Genomic DNA, 17,320 nt, shown 5'->3' with positions numbered 1-17,320 from the left:
ACGACACGTGTCATTGCCCTCACCGAGAGGTTATTTTGGCTATATCAGGTACCTATGTCTGTACAAGGATCAATGGAGGCACAAAATAAAGTTTTCATAGATGTCATTTTCCAATTCATAGGGACAGAGGCCACGCTTTCTCACAGAAACTATTTTCCCTCTTTTCAAATATTTGGTCTCAACTTTCTAGTGTTCTAATCTTAAAACCAATTAAGAACCAAGCAAAAATTGATCTCAAATCCAAAATATAACATTGATTAATTAATCAATCCATTCCGGTCCTAGCTTTACAATGGAAAACCAACTAGGACATGAGCCAATCAGCCTAAGCCGACCATTTAAGCAGTCGTTTATTAATCCAATCGACTAATCGAGGCTCAGCCCTTGGCATAAATAAACACAAATATTCGTTTTGGATCTCATACAATGAAGTAAGTTAGGAAAGCTTATTAACAGATGACCTGAATCTAATCCACATGTCAAATCTCAGGGCCTAATTCCATCAAATGCCTTCTTATGTACTATCATATATCATCATGTATGCCATATACACGTATTGGTATTCTGATCACCGCTGGGCATTCTCCATATTTCTAATTTTGAAAGCCCCCATTTTATGTATGTGAGAGACAAAATTTGAACCCCAACTAAACTACCACATGGCAAATCTTGCTCAAGGCATCACCTTACTTGCATTACAAAACCTAGTTAAGAAAAGCTTGGGCTGCAAGTTTATGCATGAGATGAGGAGATGACAGTTCAGCTAGGCCTATTTGTTTGACCGAGAAAAGTAGAAAAGTAAAAAGAGCGAGAAACTTGTCTTAGTTCCCCACAAACATGAATGTTTGGATAAATGGGATGAGAAAATTTAATAGATAAATAAATTCTTTAAGTGCACTTACTGTTGTATGTGGCATTCAACTTTTTCCCATCCCGCTCATTTCCAAAGTCTTAACATGGAAAGGTTACTTATTTTGTCTCTCTCTCTCTCTCTCTCTCTCTCTCTTTTCCATAGAATCTCACCCCACTTACATTTCCACTCTTTCCCATCAAATTCTACCCCAATAAAAAATTACATATTCCATTATTTTCTTTCCTTCTCTCTTTATCAACACAGTCCACAACATGTGAAACCCACCCTTACAAAATTTCCATCCCTTTTACACGTCAAATTACCAGGACCTTAAAGAAAGAGAAATCCGAAAAATAAGTCTATTCTAGATTGTGTGCACAAAGTGTGGGGGGCAATGCAGTATGAACTTGTAAAATGCCAAGAATTTTGCATTCATCAATAATTTCTTACGAGACAAAGCAACTGAGAGGCATATCCTCCCAATCTCGAGTTTCCTTTAATATGGCAGAACTGGATCTCTGGCCTGTCCCATCAAAAGCCAGGAAGGGGCATTATTCAGGTTAAGAATACAACAAAGGAGGAGAGGGATAATTGGCCAACAAAATCAATGTTTCATAATTGTTGAAGGTCACTCCACCATTCCATCTCTCACCAGCTCTTCTAACCCTTTTTTTAGTCTCCCTGCAGCCTCTTTACAGTCAGCCTCCATAAGCCCACCGAAGGATATCCGGATATAACCTGCACCCCCACTTGCGCTTCCAGGGATTACAACCACCCCATGCTTCTGCGCAAGCCACCGTACAACCTCAAAGTCATCAGAATATTTTTCTGGAAGTCTAGCCCATAGGTAGATCGCACCTTCCCCACCTTTTACTGCATCCTCTCCAAGGGGTGAGAGTGCCTCCAAGATGACTGCTCTGTTCTTGACAAGGTCCTTCACCTGGTCTCTGACCCACTCAGGTCCAACTTCTAGGGAGTACAGAGCCAGCCGTTGTGAGATTATGGATGCACAGATCGGTATGTTGTCTTGAACCTTAAGAAGCTGAGCTTCAAGACCCTCCACCTCTATTGGATACGCTATCTGCACACATGCATCGAACAAACAGCCCAGCCAAAAAATTATCTTCCTCTGCCTGATCTATCATTTTCAATGGCAATGATCAATTTACAATGAAGAAGTATGAAATCCAAGAGAGAGCAAAGGGAGGCAAAATTTTGATCGTAAGTCATAATAAGAATCCATTAGCACCATTCCTATACCGATGACATAAAGTCAAGCATATAAAGATTGTACTAAAACCCAGATGGTTCCCTAGCAATTATTGCTCAGATTGGTCTTGGATCTGACAGATTCAAACTACAGATCAGCCACTCTAGTGAACAAATACCTCATTGGTAGTGGATCAGCAAATCCACTGAACAAGATAGATCAGTCCAATAATCCTTATCACATTACAAGGCCTAGGAGATCCTTAAATTTCTTTTCCATTAAAAAAAAAAAGCTAAAAATGTCTACTTATACTTTATTTTCATTTCTCATCATAAAAAAGCTATTAAGAAGCTAAATCTCTACTTACGTATCCGACTCGCCATCCCATCATGCCATAGGCTTTTGAGAAGGAAAAGATATTGACAATGTGATTACCCTCCAAGCATGAATGTTTCAACCCATCATACATAAAGTACCTGTTGACATAGTCATTAGCATCGCAATGTAGATTTGTATATTAAATGAATCAACTTAGGAAATTTTTTTCAAAAGGCTGGCCAAATTTAACAAAAGGGCATAAATAAGCAGAATCAAAATATAATTGCAAAGGTTCTCAGAATTGTTGTATACTCAAAGAAGAAGTGTTAATGCTCTCACACTACTTCAATGATGGCCTTGAACCATAGGAGTAGTCAATTCCATTTCACTATAGTATCTTAGGAGATTCTCAGAATATAACCGATGAAGCATGCAACAATTCACCCACCAAAAACAAAAAAAAGAGGCATGCAAAACAAAATCAGTTGCACTTGCACAGTTCCAAAATTTTGGAAATAGCATGAATATCCTTTCAATGTTCTTTCCCCAAAACTCCAATCCCTAAATAGATTTATATTCCACACAAAGCTCATTTTCTGATTATATACTACAATTCAATCATGTCATCTATTATATGAATGAATACAATGTGCAATAAATGTCACATCAAAATGAAACAAATTTTCTATGTTGGGCATGCATAACAGAATCAAAGAGTGTTGATTACAGACTCTCCCATTGACTTCAACAATATTTCATTTACTAGATTACTTGGAACAGATAATCATAAAAATTTGCGTATTATCCAAGACAAGTTTGGGAGAAAAAGAGATCTATTATGTTCATCAAAATTATTCCTAGGCAAGAAATTAAGAATAAAACAGTTGCAGAAGAGAGCCAAAAGACTTAAAACATCAACTCAATAGTCAAACCCAAAGGAGTAAAAGAAACCCAACCGTTTTCTCCTGATAGTTGTTAAGCATCTTTTTGTCTCCCTAATCATGGAAAATTTACAGTGGACACATTAAACAATAAAGTGAAGTTCTATCTGGTGATGTGGTAGGATAAATATTTACTTACTCATATGTATTATCTACAACGAGCCAAGAGCCAGCACTTTCGCAGAGATCTGAAATTCTCTAGTTAACAAATAAAAAAAAAAGAAGGGGGAAAAAGAGTTAAAACAAAAAAAATTGTACAAAGAAATTAAATTTCCTCTCAGGGTTCACCAGAACCCTATCCACAATAGATTTGTGACTTTTCCTCGTCAAAGATTATATATATATATATATATATATATATAAATAGAGAGAGAGAGACCTTGAGAAGAGGATCTGGAATATAAGTCCCAGATGGATTGCCTGGATTTACAATAGTGACGACCTTTGGCACTGGTTTGGTTTCTGACAGAATCTTCTCCAACCAGTCTGCAACATCGCCACATATTTAATATGTAAGATCACTAAAATCCCATCAAAAAAGGAAGTGAGTGAGGGGAAAATCAAGTAGGACATCAATTACCAGCACATGCACATATATCAGTTTTTTTCATAGTATCTCACACTCATAAACACACACTGACAGGCTTCAATGTGCAAGTGTGTGCAATCAAAGGACTATCACTGGCGAGGAATCTTATACAAGGCATCTTAGTTTCAGGAACCAGAAAAAATCACGCCTACCAAGTCCAAACTCAACAACCCCTCTTTCAATGATCACCCCCCCCCCCCTTTTTTTTTTTTTGTAAGGGGGGGGGGGGCTCTTTTAGCTTCAATGTCTGCAATTGACAAGGTAAGAACCTAACAGATGGGCATAGAACTGACAACCAAACACAGGCTGAGGAACTATCAGACAATCCATTATTAGATGGAAAGTCTGGGTTGAATACATCATCCATCCCCACATGGTGGAGAGAAGAACCCAGCCTTCAATTGGTTCTACCCAGGAGTTATGCATCACATGGGAAAAAACAAGACAATTGGACGATCCCAACCATCCCCATCACCTTATCCATCGGAGGTTGAAATATTCTTGTACAAGATCCAGATAAAGTCAACAGATCAAATGATCAAAATAACCAGAACATGCTGTTTTTGGTTTGGAGATTTCACAAGAAAACCCATTCAGTGACTGGTCCTGCCGAGGTACACCAGAGACTGGTCCACATTTTGAACCTATGGACTAACATCAATCGATTTGCCCGCCTACCCACACCCACCCCCCCCCCCCCCCCCAAAAAAATAAAAAAGGAAAGTTAATGGCGGAAAGCCTCCAAGGAATCCTCAAGACCATAACAGAAAGAGCAAAAGAAAAACAATACAAGTGTTACACACAACTCCAGAGAAAAGTGGCAATGAATGGACAGCACATAGGACATCAAGAAATATCCTGCTAATACAACCCCCTACATTGTGCAAGGAACAGCATATCAAGCATCTTACCTGCATCTGGATAAAGTGTCTTCGGATTACCAGGGCCCACCAGAATGTTGGTGATGCCGGTCATCTGGAAGGCCATATAGGCATTGAAGTAGTAAGGTGCAAACATTACTACCGAATCCCCAGCATCACAGAGTGTAAGAACAAGATCCACAAATGCCTGTGAGTAACACAGACAATTCTATCAAATTTCTGAAAAATCGAATGAGGAAATAGATTTTTTTGCCGCAGCAAACAAAAGCAACTGTTTTTCTTATGAATAGAGGGGTCTAATAATACCTAATAGCATCCATTACTGTTAAAAATTGAACAACCAGAGATCAAAAATACATTTTCAATGATATCTACTAAGAAGTTAGCTTTGATGTGTGACGAACAAGATATCTTGATCCATAAAATTGTTCAGGACCAAAGCAAAGTGAACAATATGCAATCAATGAAAAATCTTCAAAATAAATTCTCAATAAGATGGGATTTGGGTGGATTTAATTTAGAACTGACAATATAAGGAATGAGATGGTCGTTTGGTTAATCAAAAGGGTTGTTGTTATGTACTGAAACTATCGCAGATTCGGATGTGCATGGTTGTACTATAACAATACCTGCAAACAGAACATGAATGTCAAAGCAAAGCTCCAAGAAGATCCAAAACTTCAAGAAACCTCCTAAGCTTCTACGATAAAGTAAATTTCAACACTAACCCAAACCATTCACCGGCCTAGAAAATATTTTCTTTTCTTCACTAAAACATCATTAACCTTTTCAAATTTATTGAATCATCCAGCACTAACCAATCAACAGACCCTATCCATGAACCCAACCAATAGTTTCTTGGTTAAAAAACCAGTTTTCCCCACGGAACTACACTGCTAAACAAGCTGCACCACATAAAATAAGAAAGCATCAATTACATAGCCCTCCCTTGGATTATGGCCCAATTGCACCCCTTCCCCTACAATTCAACCTCCCTTGGACTATGGCCCGATTGCACCCCCCCTCCCCTATGATTTGAAACTTGACTCGATCCTCCCTTACATTTTAAAAAGTCTTCCAAGCAACCCCAGTCCGTTAGTATGAGATCGTTAAGTAATAATGACATCAGCAGGCACTAAATTCTTAGATGGCCAAAATACCCTTCGGTCGATGTGAGTTTAAGTTTTTATCATTTCATTAAAACAAGAGAACTAATCTCATATTACCAAAATTGCATCGTTGCAAGCTCATCTCCTTCACATGGGTTTGGTTATCCCTCCCTCCCTGTGATCCTCTCTGAGATCTCACCCTCAACATGTTGATCATCCCCACGGTTGTGACTGCCTCTGCGAGCATTTCAGCAACCCCTGAGATTGCCTCTCCTTTATGCCGCTGCTGCTGCCCGCCTGAGATCAATTCTGCAAGCACTGCTGCTGCTGCACATCATCTTCTTCAACCTTCACACATTGCAAACCAGTACCGAACCTGAGTTCCATTCTGCCGCTGCCATCTCAAACCCAGACCTCCTACAACCTGCAATTGACCAGCAGGTGATCCTCCATCACTGCACTTGAAATCCATCATACCCCTGCTCCTATGAAACTGTGCTACAATCTCACTGTACCGTATTACACCTCAATCCATCCACCACAACACCATTCTCATTTACTCTTCGTTTTCCCCAAACGAGGAAGTAACCCTTCCACCCACCTCTGTTTTTATCTCCTCTTTCCAAACCCCAAAGCCCTTCCATCGTGCTTAGGATACATCCAAGGAAGCATAATAGAAACTCTTTTTTCTGATCTAAGAACGAGTGATCACTTAAAGAAAACAACTGTTTTCAGAAAAGAGATGCAGTTCTTGCTACCGCTGAGAGGTCGAAGGTGAGTTGCAGCACTGGTTCTCCCCCCCCCCTCCATTTGATAACATACATAAGGGTAAAATGGTCTTTTACATTTCACAACTAACACCGTCAGCCTTCAGGGGTACGGGTGTAATTTTCCAAAACACGGGGGACAGGGGTGCAATCGGGCCATAGTCCAAGGGAGGGCTATGTAATTTACTCAATAAGAAATACATTCTTTCCTAGCTACACCTTGGGACATCCCCCATAGATATTCCATTTCAGACTTCACCAAATTCCAACTTCCACAAATCCCATTCCTTTAAGCGCTGTTTGACTTCACCAACCCTATTTCTTAATAGCTGTTTTCAAAACAATTTCCTTTCTTGAATTTCCGTAAGCCTAGTTTCCTGAGAGATTGTATCATCTTCACTCATAATCCTAGTTAATATTTGCTGGGACAGCATCATAAATGGAACCAATGGAAGTTGGATGAACAGCAAAGAGTAATTAAAAAATTCTGCAGAAAAATCAGAGCCAGACGAAGAGTAAAAACACAAATGAAGTGTTGCATACCTGGTTTGCACCAGCGGTAACCATGACTGAGGATTTGAACAATTTATTCTCTTGATGTATCTGCACAATAGGTGGGGAAGAAGGATAAAGATCAGCGTGAGACATGACTAAATTAGAGGCTTTATCAGCAATAAAGCGTCAGATAAAGGCATAAATTTCCCATAACGTCACAATGCAAGTTTTCTGCTGGAGGAAGGGGAAGGTTAAGGTTGGAGATTGGGGGAGCCAAGAAATCAAATTACAAACACAAATGAAAAATAGAAAGTAAATTGAATGAGGTGGTGCTCATGAGATTCTAGTCTGGAAGGAAAGAAAACTACAAAAATAGAACTTCAACATGAACACCAATTATACTCTACCAAACCACCTCCCGCAACAAAAGAAGGACTATATTTTGTTTTGCAGCTTTTACTTAGTTTCACACTCTATATCATTTTATTCGAGCTTTAACATTTGCATCTGAGAAATATAGATATCAATTACCAAAATTATTCACTTTTATATATGAATACCTTTTTAATCAATGCCTCCCTGAGCTCTGGAAGACCCTCATCAGCACCATAACGACTAGTCGAAGGCTCCCAAACAATTTGTTGCACCTTTTCCAGAGCCTGCTTTGGCGGCTGCCAATAAACTACCCCCTACACCAAAATGCCATGAAAAGATGGAATACAGTTACAGCGTAAATGATTGTCATAGTCCATAGATGTCAAAGAAACTCTACAATATATTAACAAAAACTAACATTTAAAACAATTCAGGTAAAAAATCCCAGAAATGTGTTTTTGAACTACACCTTCTTGGTTTGGTGTAAGAATTAACTTCATAGTGTTCAAATTCTGATTCCACCAATGTTGACAGCAAGACAAAAGCTATTACGGTATTAACCGTATTATATATGATGTCAACATGCATGAAGGGTTTAAAATTCCTGATGATTAATTTTCAAGCATTAGATTTCACAGTAAGTACAAAGAAAATTGCGAACTTGGATACTTAAAATTCTTCCCAGCCATGTGAAACATAACCTCCCGACAATCCAAAGAATGGCCCAGCATTTTAATGAAATGAACTAAAGACCATGTTGCAAGGCACAAAGCTTTCAAAGGGTTCAGAGGCTTCAAGTCTAATTTTCTAAACCTCACAATTAAGCACGCCAACAACAATATTCATGGATGCAAAATTTCTTAGCTGTCACAATGAATTAAACACACAATATGCAATACATAACCAAGCTAAATTTATATAATCTGATTATTTATGCACGCAGTTATGTTGTCTAAAATGATTCTTTTACACTACCTTTAACTCTTCCAGTTCACTGATAAAATATGACTCTTACAATCCCAGATACCTGTAAACAAAGTAACAAACCAGAGAAAAGAGAAAAGAAGAGAAGAAGAAATGAAGAGGAGAGAGAGAGAGAGAGAGAGTCCCAAAAGGAGTAACCTGCAATCTATCCAGTATGGATTGATCGCAGGTTAGTCTCTATTTTTATATATTACAAAACCCAAATTAAAAGAAGCACAGAAATACCCCCAAACCATACGTCAGAAACCCTAACATAATTATCAGAATCGATAGGACAGAAATGCCCCTATTGGTTTTGGTAATTAGCGCTAATCCCTCCCAATAGGTTTAGCGCTAAACTCAACACTCCCCCTCAAACTAGAGCACACACATCATCACCCACGCTCAGCTTGGTACAACCATTACGAAAACTAGGAGCAAAAATAAACTTGGTAAACATGTCAGCCAACTAATCAGATGAAGGAACAAAGGGGGTCCGATCAACTTCTTCAGAATTGCATCACGAACGAAGTGACAGTCCACCTCAATGTGCTTGGTCCTCTCGTGGAAGATCAGATTACTAGCAATGTACACCGCAGCTTGGTTGTCACAATACATCTTCATAGGCTTGGTCATTAAAAATCCCAACTCCGAGAGTAAAGACCGGAGCCACATCAACTCAGCAGTGGTATGAGTCATAGCTCTGTATTCTGCTTTGGCACTAGATCGGGCAATGGTAGTCTACTTCTTGCTACGCCATGTAACCAGATTACCTCCAACAAATGTACAATAACCTAAGTAGATCTCCGATCACTAGCAAATCCAACTCAATCAGTATCAGAATAGCCAACTTCCATATGCCGATTCGGACGATAGATCAGCCATTTTCCGAGAGCACCCTTTAGGTAGCGAAGAACACGGACAGCAGCATCCCAATGAGATTTCCTGAGGAGACTACATGAACTGACTGAGGACTCCAACAGCATAGGAGATGTTAGAATGAGTCACAGTAAAATAAATTAACTTGCCAATTAAACTCTTGTACTATGCACATCTTGGAGAGGTTCGCCATCAGTAACACCAAACTTTTGGTGAGGATCCATAGGGATATCAACAGGTCTGGATGCAAGCATACCAGTATCAGATAAAAGATCCAACACATATTTCCTTTGAGACAGACTGATCCCTTTCTTGCATCGGATTACCTCAATCCCAAGAAAATAGTGAAGTCGGCCCAAGTCCTTGGTCTAAAAGTGTTGCTATAGATAAGCTTTCACTTCAGAAATTCCTGCCTCATCATTACCAATAAGAATAATATCAACATAAACTACCAAGACAACCAGTTTATCACCTCTGCGACGAACAAAGACAGAATGATCAGAATAACACTGAGAAAATCTGCAAGTAACTATAGTAGTACTGAACTTGTCAAACCATGCCCGAGGGGACTACTTAAGTCTATAGATAGCCTTGTGTAAGCGACACACATGACCTTTATTCCCCCTTGAGCAACATAACCAAGAGGTTGCTCCATATACACCTCTTCCTGTAGATCACCATACAAGAAGGCATTCTTGATGTCCAACTGAAACAAGGGCCAATCAAAGTTGACAACAAGAGAAATAAGTAGACGAACAGAGTTCAGTCTAGCAACCGGGGAGAAAGTCTCAAAATAATCAACTCCATATATCTGAGTATACCCCTTGGCAACCAGACGGGCTTTCAACCACTCAACAAAGCCATCAGAGTGGTACTTAACAGTGTACACCCAACGACACCTCACCAAATCCTTGCCAGGAGGTAAATCTACCAGACTCTAGGTACCACGACTCTAGAGAGCATCCATTTCTACATCCATGGCAACTTTCCATCCAGGAATACTTGGGGCATCAGTATGGGTGTGAGGAATAGGATTAGTAGAAAGAGACAGGGCAAGAACATGGATGGAAGAAAGAAGATGAGACAAGGAAACAAAGTTATCAATAGGATATACAACCATAGATTTTTAAGTGTAAGAACGTGTACCTTTCCTTTGAGCAATTGGTAAGTCATCAGGCAGAGACGAAAGAGGAACTTCACGAGAGGAAGGCGACAGAGGAGGGAGTGAATCAGTTGGAGTATTGGTTTCTCCACTTGGTTGTCCAACCTTCTTCCTGCGCTGAAAAACCTTTAGGGGAGGTGAGTCATTGGTACTAGGAACATTAGGGAAGGGTATAAGAGAGGGAATAAGTGGAGGAGATGGAGAAGACCACTCCATACCAGACTGGGACACCAGAGGAGAAAAAAATGATGTGCCCTCAAAGAAGGTCACATCGGCACTAACAAAGTTCCTGTGAGTAATAGGGTCATAGCACTTGTACCCTTTCTGACTATGTGAATAACCCAAAAAAATGCACTTAGTAGACCTAGGAAATAATTTATCTACTTGCACATGCAAATTATGAGCAAAGCATACACACCCAAAGACTCGGGGAGGAACAGAAAAACTCGGCAAAGTAGGGAACATAATAGAAAAATGAGACATTTCTGAGAGAACTAAAGATGGCATGCGATTAATCAAGTGACATGCACTCAAAACCCCATCATACCAAAAATGCTTAAGGACATGCATATGAATCATAATAGCTCGAGCTACCTCGAGAAGATGCCGGTTCTTGCACTCTGCTGCCCCATTTTGCTGTGAGGTATAGGAGCAACTAGTTTGATGTATCATCCCACGGTTGACACAAAAATCAGAAATATCATTTTGAGCATATTCTAGAGTATTATCAGAACGAAAAATCTTAATTAAAATACCAAACTGAGTTTTTATTTCATTAAAGAATTTTTGAAACACAGATAAAAATTCAGATCTGTCCTTTAACATGTAAAGCCATGTAAGGTGAGAATGATCATCCACAAAAGTCATAAAATAGTGAAAACCAAATCTATTACAAACTCTACAAGGACCCCATACATCAGAATGGACTAAAGAAAATAAAGACGAACTATGAGACAATTGGATTGTTCTAGTTTCGGTTGGTTTTTTTCATATACCGGGGTAATAGTATGTTTCGTCTACAAAAGCCAAACCAAAACCGATAGCAATCGGTCCAATCGGTTTCAGTCCATTATTGTTTTCTTTTAATGGTCCCTTACCGGTTTATTATCTGTCCAATCTTGGTTTTCATATATATAAAATAATAATAATAATAATAATTTATCGGTTTTTCCCGGTTACAGTCCAGTCGGTTTCGATCTTTTGAATGGTTTCTAAAAAAGGAATTTTTTTGGTTAGTTCAATTAGTCCGGTATCATTTTTTACAACCCTACATTGACTAATAAGAGATGGGTCTAGTGACAATTTTAGTTGTCATGACCTGACTTGTTGAGGATTTTTCATTTTATCGTGGCATTTTGGTAGGTCATAGTGCCCTTTAAGTGGGCCGGCTCTCTCAAAATATACATGTAGTTATAGAATGATTTAGGACAAAACCTTGTTCTTTCAAGCATTTTATTTTTTCTTTTTCCTAACTTTGTTGATGGAATAGGTGGGTTAATACACTGAGCTCACTCACTGAAAGTTATGTGTGCCTGTACAAATTGGGAAAAAATAAAAGTGCATGGGAGACTCAACCATAGGAGAGGTCATGAAATTAAATAATTAATAACTCCTCAAGGTTGGCGTCGTTCTCAATAGGTGTGCCAAATGAGTATAATATTATTCTAATATTTATTTATGGAAGACTCAATAAGGAAACATTCAAGGCTCATTAAATCATCCCAAAACCCATTGTAGGGCTGCCTAAGTCACTTGCATCTCAAGGTGGGCATCAGTCAATGAGATGTAAGTGATCAAGTGTGCTTACATTAGAGCACCTACCACCTAGCACCTTGAGGGGGCCTAGTACCATATTGCCAACAAAAGGTTCCACTGCTGGGTGCTTAGATCCCACATTTTAGTTGCCTTACAATGAGTTAGAGGGTGATTTTCATGAGCCTTACATGCCCCCGCTTGAGTCTTCCATAAGTATTATAATAATCTTATTCTCCTTTGGCATAGGCGTTGAGAACAACGCCTACTGTGAGAGGATATTATATTATTAAATTTCATAAACTCTCATGCTGGAGTCTCCTATGCAATTTCACATTCATCCAATGTAGACAAACATATACAACTTTCAATGAATGAGCTCACTTGTACTAACCAACTTATCCCATAAAAAAGATAAGAAAAAGAAGTGTATGAAAGTACACGTTTGTCTTAAATCACTTGGTAACAACACATGCATTTTGAGAGAGCCGGCACCTATCTTGAGGCACCCAACATCTAGAGGGTTTCTATTGGGAACATGCCCACACTCCTAAGTTGGTTTTGATGATAACAAACAAATAGTGGGTATTAACTGTATCTGCTAATATGATGCCTAGTGTAGGCCTAGTGTAAAGCACACATTGAAGGTGAATGCTTACATGACAAACTCCAAGATTTCAAGCTTAAAGATAACAAAACACGAAGCTTGAAGACAAACAAGTGGTTTTGATGATAACAAACAAATAGTGTGAGTGTATACGTGCAGTCGCACTTCATGCATTGAATTGCATTCATACTAGAAAAACCTTAGGATGCACCTTAACCAAGTGTGAAGAGCCTTTAAGTGGTTAGGAACATATTAGGAAAAATATGTTCTAATGAATTTCTATAAAAATCACATTGACCTGACTCTAGGGCATTTTGGGAAACCTAAAAGTAGGTATCAGGAGATGGTCCCTTTATGAAAGTTATAGGGAATCGAGTTGCGAACCCAAGGCAACTGGAATCAGATCAATTCCATGTCAGACCAGAAAGTTACGGCCAAAATACTGACGATTGGTCAATATTACAGAACCCTGTCAAACATTGTTCTAGCCGAGCCTGCGGGCGGTAGACCGGCACATGTTCGGTCGATGTATCCGGTGGACCGGTGCCAGACCAGCTGAGACTTGGTTGGCTCTAACAGCTATCTTTTATCCAACGGTTATATGGCGGTCGACCGATGGACCAAAATATGACCTTTTGAGTGAGATTTCTTGCCTAAAATTACCCCCTAATCTCACCTATAAATACCACTAATGCTCTTAGTTAATAAACAATTAATTGCAAGCATTAAAGCATTCTTTTTGGAGCATTGAAAATCAAAAAGCACTTACACACTACTTGAACCATTGATCATCAATCCATCACAAATTAAGCTCAAGTCCTTATCAAAGTCTTCCACATTTTCATTGGTCAAGTCAAGGCTTAGTGAAGACTCACATAAGGTGCAATAATCATATCTTTATTGCATATATCATTTGCACCACATCGGATGTAACACTCTACTTATTCCACTTCTCTGAATTTTTGTTTTTACATTAAGTATAGACTGTACTTAAACTTGTGTAAAGATCCTCTTATCCTTAAAAGAGTTGTAAGGTCCCTCTCTACCTTGAAAGAGATTATAAGGTACTTCTCTACCTGAAAATGAGATTGTACGGATACTCTTATCCTTAAAAGATTTTGTAAAAGGTTTTCCTCCCTACCTACTATATTGAAAGGGAAGAGCTAGTGGAATACCTTACAAATGTTTTTAACAATGTTGATGATCAGTCAGTTCCACAAGAACCTTTGCACTCCAGTAAAACTGCATGGGACATCCCCAACATTGCTGGTCTGCCATCCATTACACATGTCATGCAGCAGTATGAAGAGTTTCTGAAGAATAGTAATTTGAGGTGTCGATGACATGATTTGACAATGACTGAACCATTTGATTCTCCAGAAACTCTTCATACTGCTGCATGACATGTGTAATGGATGGCAGACTGAGTGGACCAAACTCGGATTGAGTCAAACCACTATAAATCTTAGTGTTATGTGATTGTGACGTTTGATTTATTCCGCAGATTTTTTATTTTGCAATCACATTTGGGATCCATAATTCGAAAAGATTTAAATTTCACTAGCATAACCTATTCACCCCCCTTAGGTTATTTCAGTTGCATAACCTACCGAAATGCCACGAGAAAATGAAAAATCATCAACAAATCAAGTTGTGACTCGTGACAATTAAAACAATCACTAGACCCATCTCTTATGATCCAATTGTTCAACATTATACTTTTCACACGTCATCACACTAAGAGGGATAAGGTTTGACATTGGGGACCGTTGGGGCTTTTACTCGAGCTTAGTGAGCAAAGTTAACAAGCTAATCGATCTTTTTTCTCAATAGACTCGTGAGTCGTGAGTCAACAATTTAATGATTATCATTATGATACCTCACAAAGAGATGGGTAAAAGAGAAATGCTTCCCCTCAGGAGAGAGAGGGGACCCTAAGGCACCTCTCTCTCCTTGAATCCCCTTTCCAGCCATAACCTCCATCCGGTGATTTGTGGCCTGGCAACGAAAACCCATTCCCACAGCTACAAATTCAACTCTAGAAGTCACACATTTTGGTAACCCAAAACCACATGCTACATAAAAAGAGAATTAGGCACTGTTTAGATAATCCTTTGCTATTTGTAGGTCATAGTATATCTGAACATCCTTTATTTGAATTAAGTTCTTAATATTTTTCACTTAAAAGAACAAAAAAGTGTTTTATGTAATATAATATTTAAAAATTTCTTACAATAAATCAAATTATTTTCCAATATAAAGGCAAACACTTCCACCACCCAAATTTCCCATGATGAAGTACAAATTCTCCGGACTTTGGACTCTCAAAAGACCAATCCATGAAATAGAGCAAACGCTAAGCAATACCAAAAGGAATTTGCTCGAGAAGAAGTTTGTGAATGCTATATAATTAGGCCCAGAAAAACAATTTGGATATGTAACTTCCTTTCTTGAAGAACCAACGGCAACACCACACCCCCCCTCAAGCCCCCGGGAAAAGACAAAACACATAAAATAAATAAAAAATAAATAAATAAATAAAAATACATATTTAGGAGTCCACAGAGAATTCAGTTTGAGTTGTAAATCCTCCCACTCAAATATTAAGACTTCAACAACACCAAATTAGATTTCAAAGAAATTAATTCTGAACCATCATTGACCACATTTTTTCCCCATCTTCTTTTCTCTAATTCATTGGCATAAACCAGATTGCCAAATTACTACAGACACATAGAAGAGATGAGATAAAGAAAACAAACCTGTGCCAAGGACTTTGCATCTTTAACACCCCGAAGCAATTTCTGTATCTGCGGATTCAATTAATCATTTGTTATCATCAGAAATCACCATTGTTCCATTGAACAAAAAGAAATGAACCAACAGACACCATTTAAAAACCAAAACAAAGTCCCAAAAAACAACAATCATGGGCAGAAAACCCCTAATCGTTTAGTACCTGAACCATGACAGGCTCATCCGTCTCCAAAGCCCTTCTCGCAAGCTTCGCGAACGTACCCATCTTAATTCTCACCTCCTCCTCTCTCTTCCTACCAAACAAAGCTTATGCTCCGCTCTACAAAGAGAAGCCAAGCGTCAAGCGACGTGTCACCTGCCACAACCCGTAGGTTTTTTATTTCGCAGAGACTGAATCACCAACCTAAAAGCAAACTTGCTTTTCAGCTTAGACGTCCGTTGGCTATAACCATCAAAGATATCCAAAAAGCTTAATAAAACGAAGCATCTTTCAAAGCCTCTTCTGCATCTCCTTGACTAATCTGCCGATTCTGCCCCGACCTCGATGGTAACAAAGTCCAAAAAACCAAACAAGGTAAGGAAACAATTCTAAAAGAAGACCATATAGAGTCTTCACCAGAAGCAGACAGAAGAGATAAAGATTAATAAAAGGAAAATAAAATGAACTTTATTCATTACTTAATAAGAAAAGGTCAAAAGTTTAGCAATTATAAAAAAAGAAATTCTAATTTATTAATACCTCTCACTGACTTGTCCCACTTGGATTCTCATCTATGGCCAATTTCTTCTGTCAAAATCAACAAAAATTGAATAAAAAATTTAAAGTCCCATCGAATACGAATTGAAATTTTTACAGAAATCATAGTTTTTGAAGATCATAGGAACTGACTGAAACTCAATCTTTGATCTCGTAAATCCAATGAACCAGAAGATCATAGGATCTGACTGAAACTCCGAAAGAACCTAAAATCATCAATTGCAGAGGGAGAACGTCGCTGGAAATTGCGTAAATTTTGTGTATTCTTCCGATTCGATGTGCCATTAAAGCTCCACCTCAAAAAACATAGAATTGGTGCTAAGGTTTTGTGAGGTCGGTAAGACTGACAGAGACAAAATGTGATACGTTTTCCACTATCAAACGGTAGGGACAAGAGCGAGCGAATCGAATCGAATCTTCCAATCAAATCGAAAACTTTCTTAAAATATATTTTTTTTTTCCACGACTCATGTAAGGTAAGATAAGTATTTGAAATTCTGCAAAAAAATCACAAGATCTGAACCTGCAAACACCCTGAAATAGGTTGTTGAATCTTGTTTTGATCTCCTAAAATTGGAGTTTTCACCATTTGTAGCTGAGATGTTAGTGGATCGGCTATAAACAATCCCCATTGAATAATTTGGGAGCAAAAAGAGTGAAAAAAAGAAAAATAGAACAACCCAACCCTATCCTATCCAACCCAAAAAAATATTAACGGTATGGTTAATGATTTTTAACCATTTGGCGAAGTGGGTAGGGCTACGTAAAGTTTTTTTCTTTTTTTTTTTTTTGGGTGGGGTTGTGCTGTGGGGGACAAAGAAAAGGGGCAACTAAAATAGTCCTACATAGACAAGTAAAAGGAAAAACTCGTGACTCATAAGTTTTTAATGGGAGCAAAAAGAGTG

At 38.5% G+C, this 17,320-nt stretch overlaps 1 protein-coding gene across 6 annotated transcripts; it reads right to left on the bottom strand.

Annotated features, from left to right (window-relative positions):
• Nucleotides 1-1,255: 1,255 nt before the first annotated feature.
• On the bottom strand, nt 1,256-17,042 carry LOC122071044 (aromatic aminotransferase ISS1-like). 6 transcript variants are annotated; one of them, XM_042635318.1, is made up of 12 exons: nt 16,548-16,855; nt 16,398-16,445; nt 16,062-16,198; nt 15,861-15,977; nt 15,664-15,711; nt 7,724-7,852; nt 7,212-7,271; nt 4,823-4,979; nt 3,702-3,808; nt 3,462-3,520; nt 2,431-2,539; nt 1,256-1,934 (listed from the first exon to the last, which is right to left on the bottom strand). In XM_042635318.1, exons 4-12 carry the CDS (start codon nt 15,921-15,923, stop codon nt 1,482-1,484), a joined length of 1,185 nt encoding a protein of 394 aa, XP_042491252.1. In that variant the 5' UTR covers nt 15,924-15,977; nt 16,062-16,198; nt 16,398-16,445; nt 16,548-16,855; the 3' UTR covers nt 1,256-1,481. The 6 variants fall into 6 exon arrangements, with proteins under 6 accessions (XP_042491252.1, XP_042491245.1, XP_042491257.1 ...); XM_042635311.1 differs by having other exon boundaries at nt 16,062-16,188; XM_042635323.1 differs by lacking the exon at nt 16,548-16,855 and adding an exon at nt 16,939-17,042 and having other exon boundaries at nt 15,861-16,198.
• Between the last annotated feature and the right edge of the window lie 278 nt (nt 17,043-17,320).

The sequence above is a fragment of the Macadamia integrifolia genome, chromosome 2, assembly GCF_013358625.1.
Source record: "Macadamia integrifolia cultivar HAES 741 chromosome 2, SCU_Mint_v3, whole genome shotgun sequence".
NCBI classification, from domain to species: Eukaryota; Viridiplantae; Streptophyta; class Magnoliopsida; order Proteales; family Proteaceae; genus Macadamia; species Macadamia integrifolia.
The sequence above is the reverse complement of the archived record's forward strand: the minus strand, read 5'-3'. Positions and strand labels throughout refer to the sequence as shown.

Bases quoted from the DNA above. Each gene is read 5' to 3' on its own strand.
- LOC122071044 (XM_042635323.1), bottom strand. From the start codon at position 15,923: ATGGGTACGTTCGCGAAGCTTGCGAGAAGGGCTTTGGAGACGGATGAG. The intron at 7,853-15,663 runs GTTTGTTTTCTT...ATTTTGGTGTAG, and splicing joins ATGCAAAGTCCTTGGCACAG to GGGGTAGTTTATTGGCAGCC. The intron at 4,980-7,211 runs GTATGCAACACT...TGTTACTCACAG, and splicing joins TTACCGCTGGTGCAAACCAG to GCATTTGTGGATCTTGTTCT.